Here is a 22,437-nt window from a genome sequence, read left to right as displayed (position 1 = left end):
AGTAGAAACCCTTGGGTAACAGAAGAAATATTGAATTTAATTGATGAAAGGAGAAAATATAAAAATGCAGTAAATGAAGCTGGCAAAAAGGAATATAATCGCCTCAAAAATAATATCGACACGAAGTGCAAAATGGCTAAGCAGGGATGGCTAGAGGACAAATGTAAGGATGTAGAGGCTTATCTCACTAGGGGTAAAATAGATACCGCCTACAGAAAAATTAAAGAGACCTTTGGAGAAAGGAGAACCGCTCGCATGAATATCAAGAGCTCAGATGGAAACCCAGTTCTAAGCAAAGAAGGGAAAGCAGAAAGGTGGAAGGAGTATATAGAGGGCCTATACAACGGTGATGTACTTAAGGACAATATTATGGAAATGGAAGAGGATGTAGATGAAGATGAAATGGGAGATATGATGCGTGAAGAGTTTGACAGAGCGCTGAAAGACCTGAGTCGAAACAAGGCCCTCAGAGTAGACAACATTCCATTAGAACTACTGACGGCCTTGGGAGAGCCAGTCCTGACAAAACTCTACCATCTGGTGAGCAAGATGTATGAGACAGGCGAAATACCCTCAGACTTCAAGAAGAATATAATAATCCCAATCCCAAAGAAAGCAGGTGTTGACAGATGTGAAAATTATCAAACTATCAGTTTAATAAGTCACAGCTGCAAAATACTAACACGAATTCTTCACAGACGAATGGAAAAACTGATAGAAGCTGACCTCGGGGAAGATCAGTTTGGATTCCGTAGAAATGTTGGAACATGTGAGGCAATACTGACCCTATGACTTATCTTAGAAGAATGATTAAGGAAAGGCAAACCTACGTTTCTTGCATTTGTAGACTTAGAGAAAGCTTTTGACAATGTTGATTGGAATACTCTCTTTCAAATTCTGAAGGTGGCAGGGGTAAAATACAGAGATCGAAAGGCTATTTACAATTTGTACAGAAACCAGATGGCAGTTATAAGAGTCGAGGGGCATCAAAGGGAAGCAGTGGTTGCGAAGGGAGTGAGACAAGGCTGTAGCCTCTCCCCGATGCTATTCAATCTGTATATTGAGCAGGCAGTAAAGGAAACAAAAGAAAAGTTCAGAGTAGGTATTAAAATCCATGGAGAAGGAATAAAAACTTTGAGGTTTGCCCATGACATTGTAATTCTGTCAGAGACAGCAAAGGACTTGGAAGAGCAGTTGAACGAAATGGACAGTGTCTTGAAAGGAGGGTATAAGATGAACATCAACAAAAGCAAAATGAGGATAATGGAATGTAGTCGAATTAAGTTGGGTGATGCTGAGGGAATTAGATTAGGAAATGACATACTTAAAGTAGTAAAGGAGTTTTGCTATTTGGGGAGCAAAATAATTGATGATGGTCAAAGTAGAGAGGATATCAAATGTAGACTGGCAATGGCAAGGAAAGCATTTCTGAAGAAGAGAAATTTGTTAACATCGAGTATAGATTTAAGTGTCAGGAAATCGTTTCCGAAAGTATTTGTATGGAGTGTAGCCATGTATGGAAGTGAAACATGAACGATAAATAGTTTAGACAAGAAGAGAATAGAAGCTTTCGAAATGTGGTGCTACAGAAGAATGCTGAAGATTAGATGGGTAGATCACATAACTAATGAGGAAGTGTTGAATAGGATTGGGGAGAAGAGAAGTTTGTGGCACAACTTGACAAGAAGAAGGGACTGGTTGGTAGGACATGTTCTGAGGCATCAAGGTATCACAAATTTAGTGTTGGAGGGCAGCGTGGAGGGTAAAAATTGTAGAGGGAGACCAAGAGATGAATACACTAAGCAGATTCAGAAGGATGTAGGTTGCAGTAGGTACTGGGAGATGAAGAAGCTTGCACAGGATAGAGTAGCATGGAGAGCTGCATCAAACCAGTCTCAGGACTGAAGACCACAACAACAACAATATAATAAGCCTTGTCTTATCCGAAAGATGTAATACCTCACTAACAAACTCAAGGCATTTTTCCAGAGGGACTGAAATATTTCATTGAAGAAGAAAGGCGATAGGAGAGATTGCAATAACTACTGACCTGTTTCACTGCTGACAACATTTTACAGAATTTTTGAGAACGTGATGCATTCTGGAATAGTATGTCACCTGATCGGAAATAATATCCTCAAATCACAGTTTGGATCAGAAGAGTTGCTCTACTGATAATGCCATGTTTACTCAACATATTTTACAAATATTAAATAACAAAAGGGCACCAGATGGTATTTTCAGCAACTTTTTTAAGGCATCTATCTAGGTGAATCACAATATTCTCCTAGATAAACTGAAGTTTTATGGGATTGATGGTATAGCCAACCAGAGGATAATGTCATATCTAACCAAAAGCATACAGAAAGTTGTACTTAGCAACTCAACCACAGTAGTGCAGTGTCATAATTCTGACTGGGGAGAAGATACATATGGGTTTCCCCAAGGCTCCATCTTTGGTCCACTATTGTTCTTCGTACAAGTAAATGATCTTCTATCTAATATGCAACAAGCTAAATTGGTTATTTTTGAAGATGACACCAGATTTGTAATCAATCCAAGCACACATAGAGAAACAAAAGAAACACTAATCAATGTTCCTAAAAGTATCATTGACTGGTTCTCTGTGAATGGTCTCACCCTCAGTTTGAAAAAGACACAACATATTCACTTCTGCACATCTAGGGGATACTATACCAATGATAAGTGCAACACATGGTGAGAAAATAACTAATAGCTTAGAAACTTCAAAATTCTCAGGTGTGCATGTTGATGAGAAATTAAACTGGAAAAGAAAATTTTGAAACTCCTAAAACAACTTAGGTCAGCCACATTTGCACTTAGAATCATTGCAAATCTTGGGGAGAGACAAATCAATAAGTTGACATTTTGCATATTTTCTTTCAGTAGTGTCATATGGAATAATGTTTGGGGGTCAGTCATGTTTAACAAAGGAGTTTTTATTTACCAAGGAAAATTGCCACACAGTCAAATGTTTTGAAAGGTTATTTTATGTAGACAATCAATTGTGGCATCTCAATAATGCAGTATTCTGGCCCCTATGCACTCCATGTACAGACAATCAGATGTATTGATACTTGCAAAACTGGAGCCATCAATATCTGGATTCTGTGAATTCATTTTTGAAGTGTTTACTTCGAAGACTTGACTACTTCAAAGTAAACACTTCAAAAATGAATTCACAGGATCCAGATATTGGTGGCTCCAGTTATGCAAGTATTGAAATATCTGACTGCCTATACATAGGGTGCATAGGGGCCGGAAAATGGCTTTATTGACATGCCAAAACTGGTCGTCTAAATAAAATAACTTCTCAAAACATACAGCTGTTTGACAATTTTCCTTGGTAACTATTTCACTGGTCACTATCCTGTGTCCACGATGGACCAGAAGAGATTAAGAAAGGAAGCCTTCATTGCTCAGAAATGTGCTGTAAGAATAATATGTGGTGCACACCCACAGGCGCCTTATCTGTTTAAGGAGTTGGGTGTTCTGACTACTGCTTCACAACATATTTATCCCTTATGAAGTTCACTGTAAATAATCCAGTGATGAACATAATTATCAGAAGGAGAAAAGGCATTCATTACTCCACATTAAGGTTGTCATTAGCACAAAAAGGGGTGCACAGTGATGCAACAAATGTTTCTGTAACTTACCCAGTGATATAAAATGTCTGATAAATAGGGGGGAAGAAAAGACTACATAAATATTCAGCATGTAACCACATTTAAAAATTAATTTATGATGTGTTTGTAAAATGACTCATTCCACATCGTTATGATTTATCATGCAAGTGATCCATGGAACATGAAATTAACCAACAGTTTGCTCAGCCATATCTACAACTGAAAAAAAGAGGAATGGTCTAACAGAGTCATTGTACTATGATAACAAACCATATATCATTACATGAGATCCCTGCAAGGATAAATAAACAAAAAACTGGTACAAATATCCCCCCTTTGCAGGTTGACGCGTGACTCAGATTTATTCAGTGAACACTCCATAATTCTTCAGCAGTAACATTTTGAACAGCTTTTGTTGTAGATTGATTCTCCAGATAAATCACTCTATTAATGGCTTCAGTTCAAAACTGTTTGCTTAGTCCTGCATGTGTCAACATTAATCTTGCAATTTCCATGATCATCAAATTCAAGAACTCCACAACACCATTTTGTTCTGGTGTATAAGAAATTGTAGTTTCATGTCTAATTCCACTTATCTTTCAGAATACTTCATGTGTTGCATATGTTGATTGACAAACTCTTTTCCTTTGTCTGTTTGGAGTACCATATTTTAATTTTTCAAACAGTTCCATTTTCTACTCGATCTTTGAGCTCAATGAAAGTACCATACCATTGAGTTCTTTTGTCGGTTTTAGCATGTAACCAAATGACTTTCTTGATAAACTGTCCATGAAAGCGATAAGATAATGTGTTCCTCCTCTCCTCATTCATTCATTCATTCACAGACTTCAAAATGTGGTATGTCACGTAGATCTTTGCTCTTCTGCTTGATGTTGTGGGAAAAGATTGTCAAGACTTATCCTTTTATTTAAGAAATACATAGATCTAAATTGATCTTTGTCCAATTCAATTCATCAGCCATTTTTTTCTTTAATAAATGCATGCTTACACAATTCAAATGTCCAATCTTTTGTATAATAAATTTTAACTGTTGATTTCTACAGCATGTGCATGATCACAAACTTCATCTACTTGATACATTCTTTGAATTGCAGTTGCCATTGGTGTTCCACAGATGATTACATCATTTTTGTTGTATTTTCCAGACTGTACATCATCAGAAAATGAGCATAATCCAGATCTTGATATTTAACTAACCAACAACAAGTTGTATCCAAGACATGGAACATATGCAACAACATTAACACTCATCTACTTGTTCTTGTTGTCATGGGTAACTTCTAGCTGAACACTGTCCGCTGCAATTGCCTCAAGAGTGCTGTTACCTGATAATGAGTTCCTTTTATTTGTCATTTGTTGCAGAATGTCTGGAATCTATGTAGTAACCATCACTATGATACGAAGTTTCATTTAGAGTCATCAATGCATTTTCAGTTTTCATGATATTTGCAGATTTTTCTGTTCAACAGTAGATTAGGTTAGATTAGATTAGATTAATACTAGTTCCATGGATCATGAATACGATATTTCGTAATGATGTGGAACGAGTCAAATTTTCCAATACATGACATAATTAAGTTAATTTAACAACATACTTAAGTTAATATAACAACAGTGAAATTAAGGTCCAATATATTGCTAACACGCTCCAGTCTTGTAATTATGTAGTGGCATTCCAAGGACAGCATGAGGATTTTCTGTTGGCTATAATCATTTGTTTTGTGTATTAACATGACCAGAGAGGTGGTACCAGGCCTCGTCTATATAGTAACTGACAACCAGAACATCAGTGGCTTTTTCTCAATAAAAAAAATGCAAACCATTTGCAATAACTGATTCACATATTTTGACTTGTGCATTGCTGCCACTTTATACAGGAAAAATTTCGATGTTTGTTAACTGCTTTATGTGCAGTCGTCAACCTGACTTCTTTTTCTTGTGCTAGCTCGCTTGGCTCTGTTGCATAAAGGTAGAAATATCTAAAGATTTCTCTTTGTTTAGTTTACGTGGACTTCAAGTTCATTTGCCATATAAACTGAGCCGTTTCTTGGCACTTCTCAATAAGTCAATGTACCATATTACAATGAGGTACAACTGTTTCCAGGAATTTTTCATCGCATGCCTTCTGCATTAAATGTATGTGTTTATCACCTGACAAAACACTTTTTCAACATGCAAAATATGTTCCACAGTTAAAAGTACCATACTTTAAAAACAAATTGAACATCTAAACATTACACATCACTTTCAATAGCGTTCAATAACTGAACCATACAGCTGAATGTCACATAACAGTAGAGCAAATTTAAAAACAACTGCATATCTATGAAAAAAGAGTTCTGTCAACTTGTGTGCTGCAAGCTTTTTATGGAACTTCTGTCATAATCCACATCCATAGTCCATATTCCAGCACACAGTGACTTTCCGAGCACACTGTCCAATCATTATTCTAGCAGCATGATTTTTGTTGTTATTGTGTCTTAGTTTTTAAATAAGAATGTTATTTACCAAGCAGCAGGATGATACCCCAGTGCATCTTCTTCTCAACTACTTTCCATGTTATCAGTGATGGTGAAGGCTTGCATGGTTTATCTGCTATAAAAAAATTGCCATATTAATTTACTTGAATAAACACATCTGAATAAATTGTTACAGATATGAAACAGTCTGGAGGGTTTCAAAAGATTATGCAATTTTTTTGGTTTGCTCAAACTTACCTTCACATCTCTTCAAAATACATTTCTTCAAATGGCATACATGACTGAAGCTTATCAAACTACATAGTAAAGACTCTATGACATATCTCTTTAAAAAGATTGTTTGAAGTACACCCTTAACAGTCACAGCTACTTCTAGTAATTCTGTATAAGAAATTATCTAAAGTCAGATCTTAGCCACAAGTTGACTGTGGAAATGGATTTAGGATTCTTCAAGATATATTTGTAGTTTGCTGTTGGTCCTGTGAATATACACATGCTTGTTGTGAAATAGGACCCTAAAAATCCACTTTCAACTGCTTCTATGGCATGATTTTGATAAACTTAGGAATGCAAGATCCCACGTAGAATCTGTGGTGATTGTCTTGTCTTCACTTTTGATTGCAGCAGTGTATCCCACCTCAGGAAAAAAACTACACATTATTATTTTGCCTGCATCCGTTCTTTTCATTTTGGAACGGAAAATAATGATACACTGTGTCTCTACCTGAAACTATATACAGTTATGCCACCTGTTGCATTGCCAATGTTTGTTATAACTGGACAGATTTAAACCTATCTGTTATGTGTTAAGCAAGCTCTAAATAATTTTTCTAGTCCAACATATTTAATACATTTGACATGCTCAACATGAAGACACAGAGCATCAACAACTGTAGAGAATGGCTCAAATACAATCTCAGCACCAGTTGCACTTTTATTTTAAACTCAGCCACTTTCAGCCCTGAAGTCTATTGTCATGAGTGGGTGTCTCAAGCATTGTGAATCTATTCATACACAAAGACTTGCTGAAAAGATTTACAAAATTTGAGATACCAGTGTCATCCAACAGCTAATTGTGAAACTTCTATGACTATAAGAAATACAGGCAATACTGTTCTTAAATTTACAAAAGTCTGACAATGTGTAGCCAATTCTCAGAAAAAGGCTTCAATAAGAAGGCTAAGATTAAAAATTATATGTTGGCAATACACTAGAATTTTTTACATGATCAATAACAGCTGTGAAGGCATATGTTCCTATCTAACAGAAACCATAAGATTTGAAGTAGTCATGCCAGCACTTTTGCCAGACTTCAAATCTTCTGATTCCTTCAAGTAGATGGTGTAGAACATTTAGGCAACAGTCATACAATATTCAATAAAGAAACCGTTCAACTCCACTACCAACAGCACAATACGACAAGGAAAAGTGCACCCATTCACAAAAAGAAGTTGTTTTGATAGTTGAGAATTTGTGATCTGAGAAATTAAACAATTTTACATGCTCTTTAATCAAACTTCGAATAGTATTTCCTTCCACTCCTAGCCCCAAGTAACACAATTCATTAATGTTTCCTAAACACTATTTCATTTTCTTTAAATATATATTTCAGCCTCAGTACATACAGTGATATCATTAACTAAGTCATCATCAGATCATCCCAGGTGTGTTTACATTGTCTGCACCTCTGGGTCTCTTCAGTCTTCAGTTGATGAGTTACTGTGTATCATATTCGGATTATTTGATAATGACTTGGTAATAAGCCTAAGCCGTAATGATACCATTTGTGTGCTATGATACTAAAATACACTTTTTTTAAAAAAATTACTACATCACTGTGTTTCTCTTATGCACGCCCAGTCTGTCAAATCTATGTGAATACTTTTGGTTCACAGTACAGACTGTAGAATATAGTAAAATTCTAGAAGCATTTTCCCCCAATTTTGAATGTTCATGTAAGTTTTAGTTTATGGGCAGTCAAAGAATTGAAATCAGGTAAATGTCTTTCCGTCGCTATTAGTCATCCAAACACAACTCACAGATTAGGCTATTATACTGTATCGTTTCCAGTGTCAATAGATGTTCTTTTATTACCCATGGAAGATAAGTAGCCTCAGTGACAGGTTTGTTGTTGTTGTTGTTGTTGTTGTAATCTTCAGCATGAAGAATTGTTTGATGGATCTCTCCATGCTAGCCCATCCTGTGCAAATCACTCAGCTCTCTGTAGTTACTTAATCCTACTTCCATTTGACCATGCATACTGAATTCGAGCCTTGGTCTCTGCCAACATTTCTCTCCCTCCTCATCCTCTCTCTTTCCACACTTCCTTCCATTGTCAACATATGTACTCTTGGTCGCTGTAACTATGATCTACTATCAAATTTTCACTTATTTTAGCTAAACTGTTTTGTAAATCCCTTTCCTTTCCAATTGGATTCAGTGCAGTTTTATTAGTTATCTCTTCTAACAAACTAATCATCGAAAATTTGCTGTAACACCAAATTTCAAAAACTTGTAAATGTAAAGGAGGGATATAATAGTGAACTGATCTATTCCCTCCAGAGGGAACATTTAATGGCAGGAGTATCTTACACACCAAACGAATATTAACCACATTTATGACACAAAAAAGTCGACATCACACATCACATGTATAAGTAACAAAAATAGGTTTGTAGTAGACTTCTTTGCTTAGAACAAAATCTCATAATAAGAAAACATTCAGTCATTCTCAGATTACTACATTATTACATTATATTTACAGCTTTCATTAAAGTGGTTCAATATTTTAAAATACTAAGTGTAAGACAATTACCATTAAATCTGAATTTCAGAAAGTCAAGATCTGCAGGCAGTACGAAGAGCAGGAAACACACTAACATAACTGCAGTAGAATCTTGGACCTCCCTGGAAAGAAAGGAAAATCATCCTCAGTAGCAAATAATTGTGAGCTGTGCTCCATGCTATGACTCTCACTGCCATAGACATAATCTTCTATCATGTTTGAATCCATCTCCGATTCTTATTACCATATTCCTAAGGAATATTATGTAATGCAAAAGTGAATCACAACACATGATTTACACAGTGCATCCAGTTTTTATTTAAAATGAATTGAACTATGTTCAGAATTTACTCAAAATAGTTTCCTCCACAGTCAACACATAGTAGTAATCAATTGAAAAGTTCTTGAAAGCAGTAATTGCATTAAAAATGCAATACATTCCCTTGGAATGCACAGACTGATATCACAATGGTCTCCTTTAATCACAAACTTAACCATCAAGCACATCTAAAAATGTTCTAGTGTTAACATTAGAGATGATCTAAGACTGTAATGTTCTTCTGTCTAAAATCATATGGATTGCACTATTATTTTGGAGGAACAAACAGAAATCCTATACTCAATATTCAGGCCCTATTCAAGGAAAACTTGCACTGAAACAATTGAGAATTACAAGATCTCTTTATGTGAGCTTCTCATAGTGATACCACTGGTTTTAAGATATCCACCAAAAACCTGTATGTGTATATTTTGATCCTTTGTGTCAATGCTTTCCCTACCCAAAACTCCAGTGAGGAGAATTATCTTGGGTTTTAAGACTTCAGTGAGGTTCTTGGGCCTCATCTTTGACTGGAGTTTAACATCGCTGCCACACTTCCCTGACCTGAAGTGTACTACACGTCTAAAGACTATAAACATTTTAAACTGTATTAGCAGTAAAAATTGGAGAGCAGATCAATCCAGCTTAATCACCTGCTATAGAACCTTCATCCACACTTGGCTTGACTATGGCAGAACAGTGTATGGATCAGCTATGCCTCCTTACATAAAGATGTTTGACGCTGTCCACCATGCAGGTATTAGGCTGGCTACCAAACCAGTCCCATTCCTAACCTGTGTGCAAAGGCTGGTGAGCCACTTCTTACCATGGTGTGACATGTTTACAAAGTGCAATCCATCTCTTACTATCCTGTAGTCAGTGATGGAGCTGAACAACTCATACAATATAGGTTTACCGGGTGCAAGGCGAATAAGTATTTTTCTGCCCATGTGAAGGAATATCTTGAGCAGCTTCATGTAGCAGACATATCACTTCTTAAAAGGGATGGGGCTAATTTCCTCCCTGGATTACTGACAGGTCCATTCTTAACTTGGGCAAGATGGAGTACTCCACTTTTTGTTTCAAAATGGGTTTTTAATGGCATTTTATTGAAGTATCTGGAGCACAAATGCTAGTTTTTACCACTGGATTGAAGTAAGAGGAAAATGTTGTGTGTTCTGTTATATTCCCACATTTTGTCATTAAACTCCACCTATCAAGTCACTTCCTGTATATTGTGCAGAGCTGTCAGTGTTCAAGAAGGCACTGGAGCACATGACACTTCTTGGTGGAGGGGAGTTTCTTGTCTCCCCTGATTCTCTTACTGCTCTGCAGGCTATTCAGGAAATTGTCCCAGCAGGTAGGATAGTTCAGATGGTCCAGGACACAATCCACCACCTGCACAGGCAGAAGAAGAGGTGGCCTCTACTAGGTTCCTGGACACATGGGAATCAATGAAAATGAGGAAACTGACAGAGCAACAAAACCAGCCTGCCAGGAAAATATCACACTTCAACTTCATGTCCTCTTACAGGCTGCTGCAGTAATTTTTCTTTTACTTTGCTCCCTTTTATCTTTTATTTTCTGACCAATTTATTTTTCCCAATCCTCCTCACCTATCTACCATGCATAATGCAATTAGCTTTCCAATCTTACGCAAGTCTTGGTATTGTTTATTACCCTTTCTTCCACCTGTAAGTGTTCTGGTTTCCAAACCTCAGCCAGTGCAGGTACCAACAATAAATCTTTTCTTTTCATCTCATCCCACATGTCGCCCTTGACACAAGGTTGTTGAAACTTTTCCATAATTCTTTCTATTTTCTAAACATGACCAGTACTTCTTCTCCTTCCCTCTTCTTTTCCCTTCAACCCTTCAGCCAGAAGAAGGAGCAACTGGCTTGGAAAGCTCAACAGTTTCAACATCTTTTATGTGTTTCCTCTTGCTGCTACATCATGAATAGTCAAACAATGACTATTTACAGTTTCGTCCACAAATTTTTCAATGACTTTTGCAAAAGGTACCTATCATATGTAGTTATGACCATGCTTCTGGACTGCATTCAGTGTCTTTCTTGTGCTTACAAAATGCAGTAAACCACTGAAAATTTTAATTTGGCCAAACAATTTCCATCATACACACATTTCATCATTTTGTATGTTTTATAGCTATTTTGCTTAACTTATACAAATTCTTGATGTGATCAGTCTCATCACATGCCAAGACTCAGATCAGTAGATACTGTTACTCTTTAATCTAAAATACAAGATGCTTTGATAGTATAGGTACAAACAGCAGAAACTTCAAGAATATGAATGCACAACCAGTCAGCTGATAACTGCCAAATTAAAAAAAGGGAGGGAAAGACAAAGACAGGGGAAGGGCTTCCTAAAGAATTGGTACTTTACTTTGGCATAATAACTGTTCATTGCTGTACCAAGCCTATCACTTTTTTCAAAAAAAGTAATCTATGATTTGTATAAATACTAACACATCAGATACAGCTGCTGCCCATCCTGGCATGAATTCTGGCTCTCGGAAAAACCATAAAAGCACAATAACTATGAAGAAAAACAACACACTCCCTTCATGGAAAGTCATTGGCCCCAGATCTTGATACGACTTTTTGATAACCAACTTCACAGCTTTCCTTTGTTCTGCAGTTTTCACCGCACTTCCAGATTTCTTCCTTCTGAAAAAAATGTATAAAGACAATGTATTAAGGAAAAACTTTGCACTGATAACCTTTTTAATAAAGCAAATACAAAATTATGATTGTGAAACATGGCTCAGCTTGCTCTGATATTACTCTTAACATAAATACTTTCATCTTTTATTCTTTCTTTTATGTATTTGATACATATAAGTAAAATATCAGTACATATATTATTTTTCAAGCTATAATTTTATAAGTATTACTATTAAAAACAGAATTTACAGGCGGCTAATGATAACAGTATAAGTATTTCACATAAGAGACATTTTCCTTAGGAAAATATTCAAAAGTTAAAAAAAATTGTGAAAACTACATGCACTTAGAAATTTGAAACTACTAATCATTGTTCATTTTAGGATATACGTTTGAAACTTACATAATTCAAGAAAAAAACTCAAATCAAAATTATTTTTTTCATAAGAATTCAAGAATATGCAAATCTTAAAGCATAATTTTCACAAACCCATTACAACTGTTTTGTGGTTCTATTTCTCTGTACGAAACTCTAAACTTCTGCTGGAATAATAAGTCAGTCAGTTAAAAATTATAAATACAAAATTTGAGTTTCTAGAAAAATATTGGCAGGCTTTGTTAGAACATGGAGATAAAAGTGCACATCTAAATTTCCCTGAGCAAAATAAAGCCTGATATTAATGCTGTCATAAGGGCAAATAGTCTGTAGTTAAACAAAATCACTTCATTACCAGCTGTGTAAAAGCATTGGCTACAATTCCTGTCTTTTATCTTTGTGTTTTAACATGTTGTAAAAATTATCCTACATCAGTCTCTAAATAGATGATGTGGACAATGCCACTGTCAGAATCAGTATTAGAATTTTATCATCTCATTATGTCCATACATAAAGCACTGGTATAAGTAATATCATTGAGACACATGCAAGGTGTCAAAGAAACCTTCAGCTAACATTAATGTACAGCTACCAGTGTGAGTTTATTACATTATTCCACAAAGAAGTCTGTACCACCACTTAAAAATTCCATGAATGAATAATAATATTTTTGCACAAGTACGGTGTGTAAAATTTTTTTTTTCCCCCCCCAGTAAACCTAGTTCCACTCCGTGAAAATTTTTCACATTAAACTTATAAACTGAGGAGCCTGGGAGTAGAGTTTTAGCCTATGGTGGGTAATATGAAATTGTCTTTGTTTCATGTATCATAAGTAAGTTTAAAGTGGTTTTCTATAGACAATCCTAGATTCTTATGTATATAGATAAACAGTTCATAAACATAAATGCATGGAATAGTTAAAATATTTAGACTGCTGAATAATGGTCAGGACAAATCCCTGAGCTTACCAGTATATATACGAGGGGGGACCCAAAAGTAACCGGAATCGTAATGCTGCACATCGTGTACTTGTAGTAGCAGGTTGCGCTGCCAGAGAGTTGTAGTAGGAGCTCTGCTGAGTTATTCTGCCATGCGGCATCATCCAACAGTGAGAAGTGTGGGTTCTTTGGCAGTTCTTTGAGTGTGCGTACAGTGCAGACGTGACACAAGGAAATGGCTAGTTCTTACAAACAATGTGTGGCAGTGAAGTTTTGTTTCTTGCTCAGCAAGAACGCAGCAGAAACTGTTGCAATGAGTCATACAGCCTACAAAGATCATGCTTTTAGTAAAACGCAAGTGTATGAATGGTTTTCTCGGTTTAAAAAGGGAGAAATGGTGGTTGAAGATCAGCCCCGTTCCAGTCGACCTTCAACTGCTCACAGCAAAGACAACATCTACAAAATCCATGATCTCATCAGTGAAGATTGACACAGGGCAATCGACCAACTCAAGAAATTGTCCGGGTTGTCCTGGAGCTCAATTCAGCGCATCTTGACCATCGATTTTGGATGTGAAGAGTGGCAGCAAAATACATGCCGAAGCTTCTTACCAGAGATCAAAGGGATTGTCGCGCTCAAGCCTGTCTTGAAATGAAAGATGCGTTCAAAGATGATCCACATTTTTTCAACAAAATCATTACAGGTGATGAGTCATGGTGCTATGGGTATGATCCAGAAAGTAAACAACAGTCATCACAATGGAAGTCACCTGGCTCACCTCGACCTAAAAAAGCTCGACAAGTGAAATCGAATGCGAAAATTATGTTGATTTGTTTTTTTGACATCAAAGGGATCGTACACTCTGAATTTGTCCCTGAAAACCAGACAGTAAACCAACAATTCTATTTGGAGGTTATGAAATGGCTTCGCAGAAGTTTGTCGCAAAAACGTCTGGCTTTGTGGGACTCTGGCGTGTGGTTCCTGCATCACGACAATGCTCCCACGCACACGACTCTCAGCGTTCACCAGTTTTTGGCCTCAACAAAGACAACTACCTTGACCCACACACCCTATTCGCTGGATTTAGCACCCTCGGACTTCTTCCTATTCCCGAGGATGAAAAGAGACTTGAGAGGGGAGCGTTTTGCGGATGTGGAAGATGTAAAATGCAATGTCATGAAAGTGTTAGCAGGTATCAAAGTGGATGAATTTGAAAGGTGCTTCAAACACTGGAATGAATGTTTGGACAAGTGTATTAATGCTAGGGGAGAGTACTTTGAAGGAGATGAAGGTTGTACTTGAAAACAATAAAGTACATGCTTTCTAGAAATAAATTCCAGTTATTTTTGGGTCCCCCCTCATACTTCTAATATAACAGCTTTTTTGTAGTAGTAATATCCAATTTACACAACTTGCATTCCTCCTAAAGATTGTTCCATATCTCACAACTGATTCAAACTAGCTGTGATAAATGACATAATTTGGAATGTCTGTGTCACTCGTGTAGCACAATATTATCACTGTAAATACAGACTGTTTAGCTTTTTTGCCAAGTAGCACACAGGGGTTGGACAAAAGTATGGAAATACCATGAGAAATGCATGCTTGACATAAATGCAGATTCTAGCCAAGCCTGTAGGTTGCACCATGATGGGCACTTGTGTAATGTCCTCAATGAATTGTAAGTGTTGGTAGAGGTCAGAACAGTGTTCTGTGTGGTTTTGAGCACATTATGTTGGAGCTAAGTGAAGTCAAATATGGACAACTGTTGGTCCTCATATGGTGTGTGCTTTCATAACCAAGTTAGCCAAAGTACTTGGTGTTTCAAGAGGCACTGTATCAAAGATTTATAGTGCATGCAGTGAAAGTGGAAAAGCAGTATGTACCACATAGCAATGCAGATGATAGTGTGTGTTGAGTGATTGTGACAGATACGTACTGAAGAGGACTGTGACAGAAAATAAGAGGGTGACAGCTGCAAGAGTCATTGCAGAACTGAATGTCACACTTGCAAACCATGCCTGAATGAAGACAACATGAACGGAGCTTCCGTGCAGGGAATTACAGGGTGAACTGGTATTACAAAACCACTCATCAGTGATGCAAACACCTGAAACAGAAAAACTTTGTGCCAAAACCATAAAACGTGGACAATGGAGTAATGGAAGAAAGTCATTTGGTTGGATGAGTCCTGTTTCATATCGTTTTCAACTGCTGGCTGAGTTTCCATCCCAAGAGTGAAACATGGTGGGGGTTTGGTGACAATTTGGGCAGCTATATAATGATGTGCCATGGCCCCATGGTTACTCTGCAATGTTGTATTAGTGCCAAAGATTATGTGACCATTTTGGCTGATCAGATACGTCTCATGGTAGAGTTTTTGTTCCCCAATGGTGATGCTGTGTATCAAGATGACAGGGCCCTTGTTCACATAGCTCATGTCATCCACGACTTGTTTTGTGAGCACCAGAATGATCTGTCATATCTTCCCTAGGTACCACTATCACCACATATAAATATTATTGGTTTTTTGTGGTCTACTTAGGAGAGAAGGGTGTGTGATCACTATACACTTCCATCATTGTTACCTGAACTTCCTACCATTTTGGAAGAAGAATGGTAGTAGATTCCCTTGAATACCATACAGGACCTGTTTTTATTCAATTCAAGGTGACTGGAAGCTGTTTTGAACATCATCAAGTTTCATGGACCGTATTCAGGATGTTAATGTGTTATGTTTTTGGTGTTTCCTTATTTTGCCCACTCACTGTATGCAAAAATACCAGAACAAACTTTTTCCTAAAAATATCCCCAGAAATCTTACATCCTCTACTTCCGTAAGTTCCTGATTTTAATGGGTGATTTGGAAGTTGTTTGATTTTGATTGTTTGGTTTTGAACTGCATTATTTGGGTCCTTGTCACATTTGCTTTTAGTTCATTTAGATCAAACCAATTTTCTATGCTGTTTAAGGTTTCAGTGACAGTTTAGGGAATTTGTTTTGTGGTCTCATTTTCAATGAGAACAGACGTGTTAGTGAACAAAACTGAATGGGATGTTATATTTAGAGGTAAATCTTTTACATGAAATAAAATCAGGGCTGATCCCAAAATTGAATCTTGTGGGGCTCCCTGTACCACAATTTTCCAGTCTGAGAAGAGCGTCCTTTTAAATACACTTCTAAGGAATTTCAATGGTGTAACATGTATTGCATCAAGATAACAGCACCTCAAACCACTATCCCACCATCAGGAGAAGATGTACCCCTACCCCATTATACCAAATTTAAGTAAACACATAAAAACAGGTATCGTTTGTGTGTTTATTATCACAGCTACCATATCAAGTGCTCAAAATGTTGACCCTGAGCATTGCTACATGCCATTCTGGAGAACCTACCCCCATGAACCATGGACCTTGCCATTGATGGGGAGGCTTGCATGCCTCAGCGATACAAATGGCCGTACCGTAGGTGCAACCACAACGTAGGGGTATCTGTTGAGAGGCCAGACAAACTCGTGGTTCCTGAAGAGGGACAGCGGTCTTTTCAGTAGTTGCAGGGGCAACAGTCTGGATGATTGACTGATCTGGCCTTGCAACACTAACCAAAACGGTCTTGCTGTGCTGGTACTGCGAACGGCTGAAAGCAAGGGGAAACTACAGCCGTAATTTTTACCGAGGGCATGCAGCTTTACTGTATGGTTAAATGATGATGGCGTCCTCTTGGGTAAAATATTCTGGAGGTAAAATGGTCCCCCATTCGGATCTCCAGGCGGGGACTACTCAGGAGGACGTCGTTACCAGGAGAAAGAAAACTGGCGTTCTATGGATCGGAGCATGGAATGTCAGATCCCTTAATCGCGCAGGTAGGTTAGAAAATTTGAAAAGGGAAATGGATAGGTTGAAGTTAGATATAGTGGTAATTAGTGAAGTTTGGTGGCAGGAGGAACAAGACTTTTGGTCAGGTGAATACAGGGTTATAAATACAAAATCAAATAGGGGTAATGCAGGAGTGGGTTTAATAACGAATAAAAAAATAGGAGTGCAGGTAAGCTACTACCAACAGCATAGTGAACGCATTATTCTGGCCAAGATAGACACAAAGCCCATGCCTACTACAGTAGTACAAGTTTATATGCCAACTAGTTCTGCAGATGATGAAGAAATTGATGAAGTATATGATGAGATAAAAGAAATAATTCAGGGAGTTCAGGGAGACGAAAATTTAATAGTCATGGGTGACTGGAATTCGAGAGTAGGAAAAGGGAGAGAAGGAAACATAGTGGGTGAAATGGATTGGGGGAGAGAAATGAAAGAGGAAGCCGCCTGGTAGAATTTTGCACAGGGCATAACTTAATCATAGCTAACACTTGATTCAAGAATCATGAAAGAAGGTTGTGTACATGGAAGAATCCTGGAGATACTAGAAGGTATCAGATAGATTATATAATGGTAAGAAGGAGATTCAGGAACCAGGTTTTAAATTGTAAGACATTTCCAGGGGCAGATGTGGACTCTGATCACAATCTACTGGTTATGAACTGTAGATTAAAACTGAAGAAACTGCAAAAAGGTGGGAATTTAAGGAGATGGGACCTGGATAAACTGACTAACCAGAGGTTGTACAGAGTTTCAGGGAGAGCATAAGGGAACAATTGACAGGAATGGGGGAAAGAAATACAGTAGAAGATGAATGGGTAGCTCTGAGGCATAAAGTATTGAAGGCAGCAGAGGATCAAGTAGGTAAAAATACGAGGGCTAGTAGAAATCCTTGGGTAACAGAAGAAATATTGAATTTAATTGATGAAAGGAGAAAATATAAAAACAAAGTAAATGAACCAGGCAAAAAGGAATACAAACGTCTCAAAAATGAGATTGACAGGAAGTACAAAATGGCTAAGCAGGGATGGCTAGAGGACAAATGTAAGGATGTAGAGGCTTATCTCACTAGGGGTAAGATAGATACTGCCTACAGGAAAATTAAAGAGACCATTGGAGAAAAGAGAGCCACTTGTATGAATATCAAGAGCTGAGATGGAAACCCAGTTCTAAGCAAAGAAGGGAAAGCAGAAAGGTGGAAGGAGTATATAGAGGGTCTACACAAGGGCAATGTACTTGAGGACAATATTATGTAAGTGGAAGAGGATGGAGATGAAGACGAAATGGGAGATACGATACTGCGTGAAGAGTTTGACAGAGCACTGAAAGACCTGAGTCGAAACAAGGCCCCGGGAGTAGACAACATTCCATTGGAACTACTGATGGCCGTGGGAGAGCCAGTCCTGACAAAACTCTACCATTTGGTGAGCAAGATGTATGAGACAAGTGAAATACCCTCAGACTTCAAGAAGAATATAATAATTTCAATCCTAAAGAAAGCAGGTGTTGACAGATGTGAAAATTATCGAACTATCAGTTTAATAAGTCACAGCTGCAAAAGACTTGTTCAATCTGTATATTGAGCAAGCAGTAAAGAAAACAAAAGAAAAATTCGGAGTAGGTATTAAAGTCCATGGAGAAGAAATAAAAACTTTGAGGTTCGCCGATGACATTATAATTCTGTCAGAGACAGCAAAGGACTTGGAAGAGCAGTTGAATGGAATGGACAGTGTCTTGAAAGGAGGATATAAGATGAACATCAACAAAAGCAAAACGAGGATAATGGAATGTAGTCGAATTAAGTCGGGTGATGCTGAGGGAATTAGATTAGGAAATGAGACACTTATAGTAGTAAAGGAGTTTTGCTATTTGGGGAGCAAAATAACTGATGATGGTCGAAGTAGAGAGGATATCAAATGTAGACTGGCAATGGCAAGGAAAGCGTTTCTGAAGAAGAGAAATTTGTTAACATCGAGTATAGATTTAAGTGTCAGGAAGTCGTTTCTGAAAGTATTTGTATGGAGTGTAGCCATGTATGGAAGTGAAACATGGACGATAAATAGTTTGGACAAGAAGAGAATAGAAGCTTTCGAAATGTGGTGCTACAGAAGAATGCTGAAGATTAGATGGGTAGATCACATAACTAATGAGGAAGTGTTGAATAGGATTGGGGAGAAGAGAAGTTTGTGGCACAACTTGACAAGAAGAAGGGACTGGTTGGTAGGACATGTTCTGAGGCATCAAGGTATCACAAATTTAGTGTTGGAGGGCAGCGTGGAGGGTAAAAATCGTAGAGGGAGACCAAGAGATGAATACACTAAGCAGATTCAGAAGGATGTAGGTTGCAGTAGGTACTGGGAGATGAAGAAGCTTGCACAGGATAGAGTAGCATGGAGAGCTGCATCAAACCAGTCTCAGGACTGAAGACAACAACAACGACATTCTGGAGAAACAATATAGCATGTTTAATTTCATCTGGATTTAACGGCAGCATAGGCCCATGTTAGAAGCAGGGTGTATACATGGACAAGGGAAAAAAATTACCAGGTTTTTCCCGGATTTCCCATTTAAAAATATATTTTCTACTGGGTAAAATACACTTTTTCCATGTTAAGCGACAGCATACTTTCCCTCAGAACTGTAAAATTTACCAATCCTTTGAATGGTTCTGGTTTTATACACCAGCATAGAATTTCTTGGCACTTTAGAAAACAAAACTCAGGGGGAAAAAAACACATTTAGGAAAGATCTTTGACATGCAGCAACATGTGCACTACACATTTTCGTATTACAAAAGTATAAATACAAATTCCACCAAACACCGCATGTTACTTTCCGAAGCATTGAAATCAAGATTGCAATGCACTTTTGTAAGTCAGTCACAGCTCATGTCATGTTATCTTGCCAGTTGATGACAGTGGATATTCACAGTAGAGGGCATGTGATGTAGTCAGCCAATAGCAACATCACGACTAAGTAACGCGAACACACAAATAGGAAAAGTTAATGGTTTAAATTAATATACATTAATGGTTTAAATTAATATACATAATGTTGTTACAAGAAGAAGCAAAGCTTTCACATATAATATTGATCTCGAAGATTTGTGGGGATGTAGAACCACTGGCTCACCTCCCCCCCCCCCCCCCCCCCCCCAATAATATCGCTACCCTACCGCAGTGAGAACTGCATCTTTGCCAAATAAATTCTCTGTAGTACGCGCTCTACGCTACACGTATTGTGTATACGCTGCGAGAATAATTCATAGTAAGTGATGGAGTAATAAGCTTTCACATATAATGTTGATCTTTTTTGCGCATGTTACACTTTAAGATACATCACACAAATGTGCCTGTAAAATGTTTAATAACGACATAAATGTCTGATCTGGGCTCGAAATTCTTCTAAATGGCTTGTTCTCAAAGAGTTCATTTTTAAATGAGAGTCAGTGCTCTGTGATTTATGAAAATCATCGTACATACTCACACATAGTTCATCTTGCATAAAAGGAAATTTGCTTGGAAAGTAAAGCCTAGTTTACATGACGACATGAGGTTGCAGGCAGCTGTGCCACTACTGACTGCGCATGCATGCCGCACATTTGTCCAACTTGTTGGTGAAACTAAATGCTTTCGGTGTGTCCCAACTTTGGTGACATTAGTTGCATGAGTTTTGAGGTTATGTGTTTTCATAGTGTGTGGACAAACTGAAGTATGAAGTGAGGAATGGAGAATACTGTTAGCTTTTTGGATATCTATGCTTTGCTTAGGTGTTTGTGGAAATTGGAAATTTGTGAGAAGGTTCTATGGGACCAAACTGCTGAGGTCATCAGTCCCTAGACTTACACACTAATTTAATCTAACTTACACTAAGGACAACACCAACACACCCATGCCCGAGGGAGGACTTGAACCTCCGACGGGGTGAGTTGCGTGAACTGTGGCAAGGTGCCTAAGATGGCATTTCAGTGATGCTGATTACAACATATTGCTGTTCCTCAGACCATCATTTGTTATCAGAAGATAGATGGTTTGACAATATCTGAGCTGCAGGGCAAAATTTATTGAATTAGGAGCACATATACAACAGAATTACGAAAAATACAAGCAAGTAGACTTCCAGCTGTGGAAATGCTCTCATCTACAAGACTAAAATCCCACTGTTCGAGTTGGCCAACTCTTTTTTATAAGGAATATTGTTGACAGGAGGGAGGGGCACACAAATCAAGAAGCTCCATTCTTTATTCAGTATTCATCTATTTGAAACGCTGCAGCAGTGCTCCCAAACCACATATGTTTCAGTTATGAAATATTACCACTCTACAGATGAAATGTGATGTATACTTTCAGCTCTGGCAATGGTTCTTCATCATTACAGTATCTTTCCCTAACGCATAATTAACTCAATTTAGAAGAAATGTGAACACTTCTGGTGACATTCTAAGATAATTAAAAGAACTTCTTGGGTTTTCCATTATAAATTATTTTAACTAGGCTGCTGAGCAACTGAAATTGCCACCTGAGGCAGACACCCCAGTTTCACCCCCCCCCCCCCCCCCCTCCTAGATCCGGGCCTGCTGAGGATGCATGAATCTGGCAGCTTGGGAGCGTCAATAAAATTTTTTCAGGTAGCATCTGGCTGCTTGCTGCTTCTGCTTATACACATAACAGCCACACTTCTGTTGCCAGAAGCGGGAGAAGGTACTTCTCACATGTGACTCAAATGCGCATGCGCATCAGCTTGCTCACAACTGCTCAAATGAATCTAATTTAAACAGTTGTGACGTATGCTCATCGGAGGCAATTTGTTGTTATAAAGCATTGCATAGTCTTCCTAAAGCCTTTGATACATTTTGCTGTTGGCAGACACTTGTATGAGAGCTGTGTTTTGTTGTTGTGCGTGGCCCATTTTCTGTGCAACTGAAGTTTTTTTTCGTTTCTTTCTCTCGTTCATGTTTTATTGCTGCAGTAGTGGGATACAGTAATATCCTTTGTTAGAGTATCTGTCCTTACCAGCCAAAACTCTAAAAATTTAACCGGAAAGTAAACAATGAAAAATTCTTGGAATTCTGAAATTCACGGATTTTTCCGGTTTTCTCCCAGATGAAAAAATTCTCGGGTTTTTCCAAGATCTCTCAGTTGTCCCAAGTCGTATACACCCTGTATAAGGCATTTCATGGCTTTGGGAGTTGTCAGTGTTTTCTTATTGATACCATCCTAATTTTCACCACAGATAAAAGTATGTAAGTGTTAAGTTTCATGGATTTGCTGACCATTTTACATTTCCTGAATGGTCATTCCAAT

The 22,437-nt window shown here is 37.8% G+C and overlaps 1 protein-coding gene across 2 annotated transcripts in view; it reads right to left on the bottom strand.

The window, feature by feature from the left end:
- LOC124711743 (protein I'm not dead yet-like) overlaps positions 1-22,437 on the bottom strand; it is a 269,714-nt gene that overhangs the window by 27,371 nt on the left and 219,906 nt on the right. The window contains exons 8-10 of one of the 2 annotated variants that reach the window (XM_047241953.1): positions 11,745-11,945; positions 8,967-9,058; positions 6,180-6,266 (exon numbers count right to left, since the gene is read on the bottom strand). In XM_047241953.1, the coding sequence (XP_047097909.1) occupies positions 6,180-6,266; positions 8,967-9,058; positions 11,745-11,945 (380 nt within the window). The remainder of the gene's footprint in view (positions 1-6,179; positions 6,267-8,966; positions 9,059-11,744; positions 11,946-22,437) is intronic. The other variant, XM_047241954.1, reaches the window with a different exon arrangement.

The sequence above is a fragment of the Schistocerca piceifrons genome, chromosome 8 (genome assembly GCF_021461385.2).
Source record: "Schistocerca piceifrons isolate TAMUIC-IGC-003096 chromosome 8, iqSchPice1.1, whole genome shotgun sequence".
Lineage (NCBI taxonomy): Eukaryota > Metazoa > Arthropoda > Insecta > Orthoptera > Acrididae > Schistocerca > Schistocerca piceifrons.
This window is presented reverse-complemented; position numbering and strand designations above follow the sequence as displayed.